Source organism: Aedes aegypti, chromosome 3 (assembly GCF_002204515.2).
Source record: "Aedes aegypti strain LVP_AGWG chromosome 3, AaegL5.0 Primary Assembly, whole genome shotgun sequence".
NCBI classification, from domain to species: Eukaryota; Metazoa; Arthropoda; class Insecta; order Diptera; family Culicidae; genus Aedes; species Aedes aegypti.
The window spans coordinates 65,826,227-65,840,031 of record NC_035109.1 but is presented as its reverse complement, the minus strand read 5'-3'; the positions used below and the strand labels follow the sequence as shown (position 1 = coordinate 65,840,031).

The window sequence follows — 13,805 nt, the reverse complement described above, 5'->3', positions numbered from 1 at the left end:
GTACCTTGAAAGTCGACTTTTATTCAAATCCATGCGTAAGACCTATGGTGAAGTTGTACAGTAGATCCGGTATGCTACATTGCGCACTATGTCCGACAAATGCCATGCCATGCCAGATGAATTTGGAGGAACATAGATTTCATTCTCATTTTAAGGGTGTTAGACATAGAATTTATTTATTTCTTTTTTTTTTGTCAAATTAATTCAGAATCAGTGCTGCTAAGCTTAACTTTCTATAGACAACTATTTTGATTACAAGCGGATTCCAGCTAACATAAATTTGTCATCAATGAAAATCATTTTGTTGTTTGGAATATTCCGTACTCGAGCGCTTGAGTTCTATGTTTGAAGAAAAAGCGGTAATTAAGATTCTCAATGAGTATCTATATACTATGCAGCTAGACTTACTGGTTCGATATGCACAAAACTTAATATACACTATGCAGTGAATGAACCTTCAATTCATATCAGTAAAGTGCTGCAAAACCTAAAAGTTGATTAAAATGAAAATTTATTTTATTCAAAATGTGTTTAGTTCGCTAACTTACGTTGAGTATGCAAATTGTTTTGTACTTCTTTCAAACGCTGTCACCGTATAAACCCCGCGGATTACTGAGTTGAAAAGATTTTATCGAGCATCAAAAGAGCCAAAGATTTTCACGAGAAAGATGATCAAAGAGCTCTAGATGATATCTGTTTATTCGATCCATATCTTGCTCAGATGATCGAAAGAGGAGATAAAATGCAATGCCTGTTTTTCACCAAATCTTATCCCAGTTCAAATTATTATGAACATGCATAACATAGGGAATAAGGAATTCTGACAATTGGGTCCTAAAATTTTTATGGATATCTTGTTTTTATTTAATAATACGAAAGAGTATTTTTTTCAACTACAAAATTTGTAATTTAATGTTACACATACATACAAACAAGCATATTTTTTTCAACTACAAATAACGGCTATAACATGTTTGAACTTCAATTTTTAAAATGGTTTCAAATATGAACCTTCACACTTTTGATCATTTTTGACGTTCACTTTGTCGGCAAAAATGCCACAAAGCTTTTAATTTTAACACCGGGGTTGTTCCTATCCGACATTTCGGTAGAAACACGGAAAACAATAAAAAAGTTTTTTTGGCTTTAATTACCAATATTCATTTAAAAAATTAGAAAACATATGTTTCTGATCTAAACTTAAGCGTTAGGTAAAAAAATTGAAAAAGGGCTTTAGGACCTTATCTGTTAACATTCTGAAGGAGAACTGATAAAAGTTTGGAAAAAGAGGCTGACAAAGTTGGGTTATCTTTGTATTTCATTTTCAGGTTCTTCGTTCAAAACTGACAAAAAAATCAAATTTCCGATAAACTGTATCCGAGCATTAAGGAACTGCAAATTAAATTGAAAAGTGATGACCATGACCTCCTTTACAATTTGTAAACACACTGTACACAATACACCAAAACCACTCAAACTTTTGTCAAAAAGCGAGCTGTCATTATGATATCCGTCTTTCAATGAACGAAATTATAGTTTTGCGATTTTTATCTCGCGAATTGGATGTGCGAAAAATCTGAAAGAAATATTGTTGTGCACAGAAAACGTAAAGCTACCATGTGGAAACAAAATTTGACAAATTTGGGAAAATTAAAAACTCAATTTGGTTTTTGAGGGGTGTTAAGATTATTTCAGATTTCTTGTCAGTCAAAATTGACTCCAGAACCAACATTATGTTAGTTTTTGAGCCCCAGAAATAAAAAAAATGTTTGAACATTATGAAGAAAATTTTAATTTAGGTGACATGGCGTTGACAAAATGCACCAGCCACCATGGCCTCTTTTGCAATTCGTAAACAAACTGTGCACTAGGGTGCGGCTTATTTTTCAAAAGTTCTCAAAACCAAAAACTCGTGTACTCTTATGAATTCGCATCACATTTAAAGAGAAACCTCAAAGTTTGAGCTAAAAATATTAAGATTTAGAGGTGGCGCAAGCGTGTTGAAGGTGAATTTTCAAGTTATAAAAACTGGCTTTCAGTGAAGCCACCATAACTTCATTATTTTCTTACCAATTTAAAAACTTTTTAGTACCATTGTCTTCAAAATTAAATTTATGAAAACTTTGTAGAACATCGAAATTGTCTGAAAACAAAACTAGTCTTAGTTAAAACAAGTTTTCTTCAAATGTTTCCTCATTTAACTAAAAAAAATCATCTTTGTTCGAGCATAACTTCATGAATACTCAACCGATTCTTAATCTTTTTTTTTTTGCATTTTTCAAAGCAAATTTAGTTGTCTTCAAACTGTTCATGCAACACAACTTTCTAAAAAATGGGTTTGCCTTAGTTATTTAACAAAAACTACCCAAAAACACGATTTGTTAATGAAACATCATTTTTTTTTATTTTGATTATTTAAGTTTTTTTTGCCAGAAATTGCATTTTTTCTATAAAATTTAAGTTTATAAGGCATCTTGTTTCATTAACGAGTTGAATAGTGCAAATATGTTACATGTGCAAAAATATTTTTGTTTCAAAATTATTTAAAAATTGTTGCAAAGTCCTTTTCAAATGTTTAACAAATGAGAAACCCAGTCTCAGCTTTAAAAATATTGTTCAACTGGCAAAAATTTGAAAAAAGGGACATTTTCCGTGAAAAAAATCATGTTTTTGTGCAGTTTTTGTTGAATAACTTGGTCGAAACAATTTTTCAGTGAAATGTGTTGTATGAACAGATTGGAAACAAATAAATAAGCTTCAAAAGCATGAAGGAATCGGTTGAGTATTTATGATTATTTATGGTCAAACAGAGATATTTTTTTTAGTAAAATGAGGAAAAGTTTGGGTCAAAATTCTTTTAACTAAAACTAGTTTTGATTTTAGACAAATTTGGTGTTCCACAAAGTTTTCATAAATTTAATTTTGAAAATAATGGTGCTAAAAATTTCAAAATTGTTTAGAAAATAACGAAGTTATGGTGCCTTCACTGAAGGCCATTTTCTACAACTTGAAAATTCACCTTAATTCAGACGCTTATGCCACCTCTAAATCTTAATATTGTTAGCTCAAACTTTGAGGTTTCTCTTTTTTTCTTTTACTGTGATTTGAATTCATAAGAGCACACGATTTTTTTTTTTTTTTTGAAAAATAAACCACACCTTACTATGCACGATAAACGAAATTCACTCAAAGTTATGGTAAAGTTAGCTGTCACTATTTTATCCGTCTTTCAATGAGAAAAAAATAATTTTTACCATTTTCATTGATTGCTGGTGCAGGTACAGATAATATAAAAAAATATCAAGAAACGATAAGCTTTCATTTAAAAGTGCAATTTGCCAACTTTTGAAAAATACCAAAAACCCAATAGTGGTATGAATGCTCAGTAACTGAAGAAATTTGTAAATACATACGGTTGAGTGCCGAAATCTTCTGATAAACAATATTTAACTGTGATTCAAAACTTTGGGTCAAATCAGTTAAAGAAAAGTTCAAAATATGTTACCCCTGACAGTAGTGGAAAGATTAAACAAATATTTTTAAACTTGATTGACGATGTTACGATGAACCTTCCCTCAAATCACAGTGTAAAAAATACAAATTGAATTATTGGAAATTTTAAAGTATTCCAATGATAGTTACTTGCTGAAATTAATAAATACAGAATTTCAATATTTTCAAACAAAACGATTTTCTACAACTTATGGTTTGTAGATTGAAAGCTCGAAAATGTTCGTTCAAAACGATTTTTCCAGTGACCATCCCAAATTTCCGGATTTTTCCGTCTTTTCTTAGTCTTTTAGACTTTAAAAGAAAACAGATTGTTAGCAGCACCCTCTCAGATTTCATTGAAAATTCCTGGATGTATAGACATTGACTAAATAACTTAGTTTTTTTTAATCTATCTGGACTATTTTTGAAGGGCCAATCTTTCTACCCGTTTTTTTTTTTCAAAATAATGCAATCGAAAAACTCCTACAAAAATGTGTTGTATGGATGACTTGTAGGTAGTTGGGATGGCACACAAATTACGTCACGCTAAATTTCGACCTTTTTGATCCCCTTTCCCCCCTTTTTCACGTTTTTTGTATGAATACTTTGCAAATTTTGTAAGGCTCTTCACGCCTTTCTTGACCCTCTACCCTTCCCCTTGGAGCGTGACGTAATTTGTGCATGACCCCTGCATGGATGTTTGAATAAAAATAGTGAAAAAATCGTATTTGTGGCATATACACTGTAAAAAACAGATTTTAAAAATTTAAAGTCGAATTGAATTCTGAGATGATTGTGACTTTCACTTGTTTAGTTTTGCTTGAAAATGACACGCGAAAAAGGTTTTGCCATAAATGTTTTTTTCCTCAAATTTGTTGGCAGTAAAAACTATCTTGAGAAAAAAATTCATCCGAATAAAAAATGGGCATGCCTTTGAATTTTGAAGGTCATTCTTTTCAGTGTAGGCCACAAATGAGACAATTTTTAAATGAAATTCTTGATTAGACCAAATTGGCTTGCTTCTTGAGTTTCATTGAATTCTGAGATAAGTGTGACTTTTGCTTGTTTAATTCTGTTTGAAAATGACACGCTAAAAAAATGAAGATAGGAAAAAGGTTTTTGTTGGAAAAACTTGTTTTCCTTAAAAGTGTCCATCACGCTATGTATGGACGGTTGGTAGTAAATAATTACATATCTTAAGACAAAAGTTTGTTAATATAAAAAATAGCCACTGTCGACTTAAAATTTTAGAAATCTTTTTTTTTTTCAGTGTATCAGTGTAGGCCACAAATGAGATTCGTTTTAGTAATTTTATTCAACAATTTGGACAATCATCTACAAGTCATCCGTACAACACTTATTTTTTAGGGGTTGCCATTTTTTCATACGTTATTTCGCAAAAAAAAAAAATCGAGTTAAAAAATTTGGTCTTTTCCTAAGGATAGTCCAGATACATTTTGGAAAAACTAAGTATGCATAGTGCCTTACTTAGTCAAGGTCTACACATCTAGAAAATTTCATTGGCATCTGAGAGGACTGTACTTCCTTAAATTTTAAAATTACCCTTGATAAACTGCTGCAAGGATCTCTGAAAAAACTCCTACAAGCTTGTAAAAGTGTTGAAGGATTTCCTTATACATATATGTAATATTATTGCTCAGATTATTATTGAAAAATAAAACAATCAAATCTACGCATCCCGCAGGACTTTTTGTAGTAATTTCTTGGAGAACGTCGGAACAAATCCCGGAAGAAATTTGCATAGTAATGATCCTAGAAATCACTGCAATTGTTTCAAAAGTATTTACTAGTATGAAGTTTTGAAGAAACTTTCGAACAATCCATAAAGTTAAACTTGAGATTTTTTTCTAGAAATGTTTGCAGCAGTAATCTTCAGATAAAGTGTTGGACAAATTTCTGGAGGAGATTTATGAGGAATTGACGAATAAAAGTTGGGTTATGTTTCGTAAAATTGGAGGATTGGAAAAACTAATTCTGACTTGCTGGTGCTTGAATGAAGTAAAATTTGTCAAGATTCTAATACAAACCATTTTTCCTACATTTTCATCACAATTAAAGTTTTCTGGCAAACGCCAATTTTTAGTTTTCAAAGTGATTCAAAGTGAAATTTAACCTCACCTTTATTCTATTTAATACTAGTTCGAGTTTTTTGACTAGGAAGAACTCATGTGTGAATCTTTGGCAAATCTACTAGTGTAAAAAATAGAAAAGTAATATTTGGAGCAATTCCTGAATTAGTATCTAAATAAAATCTTAGCAGTTCGTTGAAGTGTTCAAGGCTTTTTTGGAGCAAATTTTGATGAACATTTTCTATGTGTCTCTTGAAAAATCAGTATATTCTTTAGAAGAATTTTTGTAGAAATCCCTGAAAGAAGTTCTCGAAAGCATCTCTGGAGAAATTGCTAGAAGAATTCCCCTCGCAGAATCTTAGAAGATATGCATGTGCAGATGTCTGTGAATAACCTGTGGAATAATCGCGTAAGAGACTCTAAAAGTTTCTCCAGAGCCGCTAGAACATTGCATCAAGATTAACTGCATGCACAATAAGGACCAAAAAGTGACTTTAGAAACTTTTCAGATGCTTAGTGACAACTTCTCTAAAAAGTGACCTGCTAACTGTAGGTATGCAATTAAATCCTTATTACAAAGGAATTATGTAAGATACTTCCAAACTTAAACCTGATACTGAGGATCGAATTGAGGTTTCTTTTGCTGCGCCTAACACGATATTACGAAACGTCCCAAACTTCGTATACAATCTGTAAACCAGTGGCATCTCAAAACAATGAAAACAATAAAATTTGTCTGAAGAGCCAAGTTCAACGGTTGTGCCACTTAGTTGAAGTTTTCTGAGTTGCTGTTCTACGACAGATGTCTTTTTACCGTTTCTTTTTTTATTCCTGCAAATCTGATGTTATTATTAAAAAAGCTTACCGCTTCCCATAAAAAAAAACTGAATCCGTGTATTTGTCCCAACGTATGTTGTCATTATTGAAGAAATAAGAAAAAATCGTTCCGGCTTGCAATTTGGTTGCTTCACTTGAGCCGAATGACTGAACTTATATTCAGTTTTCTCATCCTAAATTTCATTAGAACAAGGTAAAAACAGTTAAACGAATAAAAAGTAAAAAATATTTTCCCCTAACGACACGAGGAACCTAGGCCAAGTGGCACAGTGACCGCTAGCTGTGGGAACCAAAGTTTAATCTTCCAGCGTTTCATCCCGCACGGACGACGACGGGTTTCCTTTGTGAAAACTTGGAGTATCTTCCGCTTCAAAGCAGATTTCATCGTTTCCTTAAGGAAAAAAAACTTTTCCTCAACAACATCTGCCCGGGGAGCAACCGAAACAAAACGCCAACTCGGCTTACGACGAGCAGCGAAGCAACGAGACAGTTTCGAGCAAGTTTTTCTTTTCTTTCACCAGAGCAAAACTACAAACGGAAGTCGCGTGCCCAAGCCCACACAAATCGGTTTGAAAGTTTTTAATATTTCCACATTTTTTTTTTCTGTTCGCTTGCTAAAGCGTTTCAGCGTCAGCCGTTCGGCGGCACAAGTTCAAGTTTGCGTTGTTTTCTATAATGTTCTCGTGCACGGTTCTTTCCTGCCGGTTTTGCCAACGGGGAGAGAGCCTTGATTCGATTTGTGCAGTGCGAAAAAGTTTCGCTTTCGCTCGGTTTTGTTGAAAAGCAGGGCTGGTAGCGGCTGGATGTCTTAAAAATAGGAACTTATGTCTGAAAATAAAGTCTTAAAGTACAGGAACAAAATAACAAGAAGAAATCGAATAGGAACTAAGAAACCAAAAAGGAGTCAACAATAATTCATGACACTAGCACTTTTATAAAAATTCTTTTATATAATTCCAGTGAAAAATTTCTGAAGAAATCACTAGGAGTATTCCTGAAGCTTTTCCTCGAGAAATCTGACAATTATTGAAGAATCTGTGGAATAGTCGCGTAAGAGACTCTGGCGGAGATTATGAGGCCATCATAATTTTGCACCAGGATTGATCATGAGAAAAAGGAAGAAAAGGAGAAAATGGAGAATTTCTTAAAAAGAAAATAGAGAATTTTTAGAGAATTGCAAATAGTTACCAAGTCTCTAAAAGAGACCTGCTACCAGCCCTGACAATGCAATAACGAGTAGACATTCTGTCGGTGCAAAAAAGCTGTAGTGTTTTGCCTCCTTAGCTCCATGTTACTGTAAACGATGATGGCACAGACTACGACAACGGGTGACGACGGTAACTGCGGATCTTAAAGTTTTTCATAATTTCTTTTCGACTACTAACGTCGTTAGGTAATTAGCTGTAGCTAGTTGGCTGATGTTTAGTTCTTAAGTACTGCCTTCAAGATTGCTGTTCGCTTTTTTCAGTTTCTTCATTAGTGTTTTACCTACTGTTTTGTTTGCTTTTTGTAGATTATTCTTCGATGTTTTATGTGTTTGTATTAAAAGCATATCCTTATTTATATTTTCATATGTAATTGCTTATTCAAATGGTATTTTCAACGACTAACTTCTCATTTCCTTTTTTCTTTCTTCAAACCAGCTCAAATAACGCACTGGAATCTAATCTTCTACGGTACGGAAACGCCGGCTCAACCAGATGACCCGGTCCGACTGGGGAAGCCCGGCTTCAGTGATAGCAACTATGGCGGTGAGATCGAACACAACTCGCTGGAGTTCGACAACGGCATCACCAGCGACCAGTGGAGGAATATGCAGCAGGTGAGTTGAATAATGCAGCCCACAGACGCTCAGACGGTTTGACCAACGTTGACTTCGCCTCCGGGTTGATGCTCATGTTGGTACTATGTTTGGCCGTGTGTGATGCTGCTTGACGAACCAATTTGACAGTTTGTGATACCGTAATCCGGGGTAACATTGATCAGCGGGGTAACATTGATCGGGATGACTCATCTTGTTAAACGTTCAAATAAAGATTTATTGATGAAACATTTTCGAACCATGAATGGTGCCTCTCTTTCGTATATTCATAAGCTAATGATAATTAAGGTTTTTGCAAAAACTGCGTTTAGTTAATGCGCAAATTTGTCAACTTTTTGAAACAATGATTTCTATCATTTTCACTGACACTTCCGAAAATTCATGTCTCACATGAGTTCTGCAGACGATGTGATCAAGGAAAATGCGGGTGTTACTAAAAACGGCATTGCCGAAAACGATTCCGTTGTCAAATCTTTCATAAGTTTATTCAATTAGGTAACATTAACTAATTACTATTACGAATGTAGAATTTCCTGAGGAAATTGCCTACTTTTAGGCGTATTCCACGGTTCAAGGTGTTTTTAATTTTGAAATAACTCAAAAAGTAAATGACTTGTAAGAGTTTGGTCTTCATATTCGGCTTCAGGGGCCCTGATTTTAGTAAGTAACGACATTTCCAATATTAGCGAACGTTGTTTACTTGGGTGATCAATGTTACCCCATATCAGTTGAATCAAAAAATCACTTAAAACATTTATTTAAACATGTTTAAATCTTTCGATAAACAAAATAAAGTACATAGTTAGGAGCGGAGGGTGCCAGTACTTGTTTTAAAAATATGAAACTTGTAACATTTGTATTGTGAAATGAAAAATTTAAGAAAAACTAAAAAAAATGATCAATGTTACCCCGGATTACGGTACCGATTTAATGGTTGAGCTGAAAGGTTTTAAAGTATCCAGGTTACGCTGCAGGAATTTCTACCAAATTTCCTTCATGGATTTTATCGGTAAATCCTTCATGATTCCACCAGGTGTTCCTCCAGAAATTCAATCAAGATTATGCCCAATTTTTTGTTCCTGTAAGAATTCCTTTCGAAAGTTTACTTGGAATTCCTCCACAAGGACTTCCTCAAGAAATTATTCAAAAAGTTCTTCCAGGGATTCCACTCCGTTCAAAAGTTTCCATCAGAAGTTATTGTCAGGATTTAACCAGGAACTCCTTCAAAATTTCCTCCAAGGATTCCATCAGAACTTCCTACTGGGATCCCATCCATCCTCTAGGGATCAGGAGTTATTCTAGGGAATTAAACACGAGTTCGTCCAGGAATTCCATCAGGAGTACTTCTAAAGATTCAATAATGAATTCCACGAAGGATTCCATCATGAGTTCCTTCGGGGTTTCCATCAGCAGTCCCTCTAGGAATGCTATCGGAAGTTTCTCAAGAGATTTCATCAGAAGTTCTCTAGGGGTTTCATCGGAAGTCGCTCTGGGGATTCCACCAAGAGTTCTTAAGGGGATTTCATCAGATGTTCTTCCAGGGGTTCCATCAGGAATTCCTTCAGGGATTCTAGCTGGAATTCCTCCAGAGATTCCATCAATATTTCTTCTAAGAATTATGATATTTCTAGTAATTATGGACTTCCTCTAGGAATTCTATCAGGAGTTTCATCAGGAACCTTATCAGGAATTCCTCCAGGGATTTCATCAGGAGTTCCTAAAGGGATTCCATCGGGAGATCATCTAGGGATTTCATCAGGATATCTCCAATGATTTCACCAGGAGTTCCTTGAAGAATATCTTTCGCGATTCATTCTAAGTTTCGATCAGGAGTTCCTCCAAAGATTACATCAAGAGTTCCTATAGGGATTCTATCAGGAGTGCCTTTAGGGCTTCCATCAGAGTTTTTCTGGGGACTCCATCAATAATTCCTTCCGAGATTCCACCTGGAATTTTTCAAGTGTTTCTATCTGAAGTTCCTCTAGAGATTATATCAGAAGTTCCTCAAAGAATTCCATTAGTATTCCTTCTAGGGATATCATAAGGAATTCCTCCAGGGATTTCATCAGGAGTTCCTATAGGGATACCAAGGAGTTCTTCAAGGGATTTCATCAGGAGTTTTCTCAATGATTTCAATATTTCTTGTAGGAATTATGATATTTCTAGAAATTATGGACTTCCTCTAGGAATTCTATCAGGAGTTCCATCAGGAATCTTATCAGGAATTCCTTCAGGAATTTCATCATGAGTTCCTAAAGGGATTCCATCATGTAAGGATTTCATCAGGATACCTCCAATGATTCCATCAAGAGTACATTGAAGAATATCATTAGGAATTCCTCAAAAGTTTCAATCAGAAGTTCCTTCAGGGATTACATCAGGAGTTTCTTTAAGGATTCTATCAGGAATACCTTTAGGGATTTCATAAGAGTTCTGCTGGGGATTTCATCAAGTGTTCCTCCGGGAATCCTATCAAGAGTTTCTTCTGAGATTTCACCTGGAATTCCCCAATTGTTTCTAGGAGTCCCTCTAGAGATCAAATCAGGAGTTTCTCGAGAAATTCTTCTTCTTCTTTCTGGCGTTACGTCCCCACTGGGACAGAGCCTGCTTCTCAGCTTAGTGTTCTTATGAGCACTTCCACAGTTATTAACTGAGAGCTTACTATGCCAATGACCATTTTTGCATGCGTATTTCGTGTGGCAGGTACGAAGATACTCTATGCCCTGGGAAGTCGAGAAAATTTCCAAACCGAAAAGATCCTCGACCGGTGGGATTCGAACCCTCGACCCTCAGCTTGGTCTTGCTGAATAGCTGCGCGTTTACCGCTACGGCTATCTGGGCCCCTCGAGAAATTACATCAATGTTTTTTTCAGGAATATCATAAGGAGATCCTCTAGGGATTATATCAGGAGTTCCATCAAGAATCTTATCAGAAATCGCTCCAGGGATTTCATCGGGACGATTCAAAAATTGAGGAGTTCCTGGTGGAATTGCAGGAAAAAATTCTGATAGAGTCTGTATAGAAGTTTCTGATGTTTCGCTGGAGGAATTCTTAAACAAATCTTCAAAACTTTGGAGAAGTTTTTGGTAGAGGCATTGGATGAATCACTGAAAAAATCCCTTGGGATGTTTTTGAATTCCTTGAAGAATTTCTGGTAAAGAATTACACTACCCGCCATAAGTATGGAATCGCATCACCTAGAATTGCAACACCCCAGTTGAATATTGCAGCACCCCCCAAAAAGTTTAGCATCACCTAAAAACAATAATATTTATGATCAATGACCTCGGAATCCTTACTATCTACAAAGTTGCGGTCTTCGGCAAAGTTGTTGCCTTATGGCGTTTATTTGGCGAAAATTTAAATGCGTAATTCTGCCGCTACGTGGCGCTAGTGTGCATGTAACTTGGTCAAATTCATTATACTCTAGCTCAGGGGTTTTCAACCAGTGGTCCTCGGACCCTTAGGATGGTGTGAAGAGTTCCCAGAGGGTCCTCGAAGCCATTGAGAGCAAGTGTCGTTTCTCCTGATTGGTGAATAAATGTGAGGACTCCTGAATCCAATTTGGTTTCAAGGGAACATTATAACCGAGTTGCAAAGTTTTGATCTGTGAAGTATTTTTAAATTGAAACCTATTTTATGTCTTTCATCTGTAAAAATACTGGGACATACCTTCAATGTAGTTAAAGATTGCATGTCAAATAAAAAGTTAAAGATTGCATGTCAAATAAAATTACTAGGAAATTGAGAAAGGTAATTTCTGGAACATTTGAGACTTAATCCTTGATAGATTTTGCCAGATAACTGAAGATATCCAAGATTTTCGGAAATTTTCTGACAATTTTGTTGATACTTCTCCCAACGGAAGATATTTGGCTTCTAAAGAACCCACGAAATTTTCAATTAATTACTGCGAATATTTTTGATGATTTATTGGAGGAATTAGGAAGTGAAGTATTTTACTCTTTGCACTTCTGACTCACTTCGACAAGTTTTTTTTTATCTACTGAGCTCGTATTTGGTCACAATGTTCATTCTTTTCCAGCGCTTCTTATTACCAAGTTTCGCACAATTCGGCCAAGAAAATTCCACCCGTCAAAGTGGATCCGGGAAATGCCAAAGTTCTTTACTTTATTCTGAAACGTACAAAAATTCGACGTTCTGTTGTCTACTTACCCTGCATGCATTGTTGAATATTGTCAAGATCCTTTATGGAAGTTCTTTGTATTATTGGAAAAATACTAGATTTTTCACTCAATTTTTATTGAACTTCTCCAAAGGATCACAGCAGGATTCTTGTATTGACAATTTCTTAAAATCTTTTTTGGATTACAGACATGATTTGTAGGAATGCCAGCCCAGGACATCGAAAAACACTTCAATATTTGCATGTTGTAATTTGTACAACACAGTTGAGAAAACCTCGCTTTTCGTTCTCAGCAACAGCGTGGTGCTTCTGGCGATGGTCAACCGCATGACGACCGGAAGGATTCCTTTTGAGAGATTCGGTATTTCCATGATGATTGATTTTTAGGACATCCATATTTATGGGTCTGCGAAACGTTTGTAAAGGTTCAAAGGAGGTCGCGGCTGCAAAAAGGTTGAGAACCACTGTTCTAGCTCATGATCCTGACCACCTGGAAAGTTCGTGTCTTAAGCAAAGTTGTTTAGAAGCTTGAAAGCAATTTGAGAAAGCACTGTTTAGTTATCAACTTTGCCACAACGTGTCGCTAGCGTGCATGTTGCTTGTTAATGTTCTTGCAGGATCTAGCTCATGATCCTGACCACGAAAGCTCTTGATCCAGATCACGAAAGTTGTTAAGAACCTTGAAAACAATTTGAGGCAGTACTGTTTAGTTAACAATTATGCCGCTACATGGCGGTAATGTGGATGTAATTTGGTCATATTATAAAAAGTTTTAGCTCATGATCCTGACCACTTATAATGTTTGTGTCTTAAGCAAAGCTGTTCAGAAGCTGGAAGCACTGTTTAGTTTGCAATTTGACCGCTACGTGGTACTAGTATGCATGTTATTTGATCATATTCCAACAGACTCTAGCTCTTGATCCCGACTACTTAGACAGTTCGTATCGTCAACAAAGTGGTTCCGGCCGCCGACTACAAAGCAAAGTCATGCTGAAGGTATCTCGGTCGGTCCAGGATCTTTTCGTAATGGAAATTTCCTTGACTTCCCGTACCTGCCACACGATACACGAATGCGGAAATGGCAACTTTGGCATAGAAAGCTCTCAGTTAATAACTGTGGAAGTGCTCATAGGAACACTAAGCTGAGAAGCAGGCGCTGTCCCAGTGAGGACGTTAATGCCATGAAAAAGATCTTCAGCAAAGTTGTTAGGAAGTTTGAAAGCAAATTGAGTCAAGCTGACTTCAAATTAACAAAGCTTGTTAATTAAGAAGTTTTGCCGCTACGTGGCGGTAGTGTTGATGTAATTTGATCATATTATAGCAAGTTCTATCCCATGATCCCGATCACTTAGAAAGTTCTTGTCTGTAGCAAAGTTGTTCTGAAGCTTGAAAGCAATTTGAAGCAGCACTGTTTAG

The 13,805-nt window shown here is 35.6% G+C and overlaps 1 protein-coding gene across 5 annotated transcripts in view; it reads left to right on the top strand.

Annotated features, from left to right (window-relative positions):
* Positions 1 to 13,805, top strand: part of LOC5578803 (furin-like protease 1) — an 826,626-nt gene that overhangs the window by 756,764 nt on the left and 56,057 nt on the right. For all 5 annotated transcript variants that reach the window (XM_021854005.1, XM_021854004.1, XM_021854002.1 and 2 more), the window contains one exon: positions 8,063 to 8,241. In XM_021854005.1, coding sequence (XP_021709697.1) covers positions 8,063 to 8,241 — 179 coding nt within the window. The remainder of the gene's footprint in view (positions 1 to 8,062; positions 8,242 to 13,805) is intronic.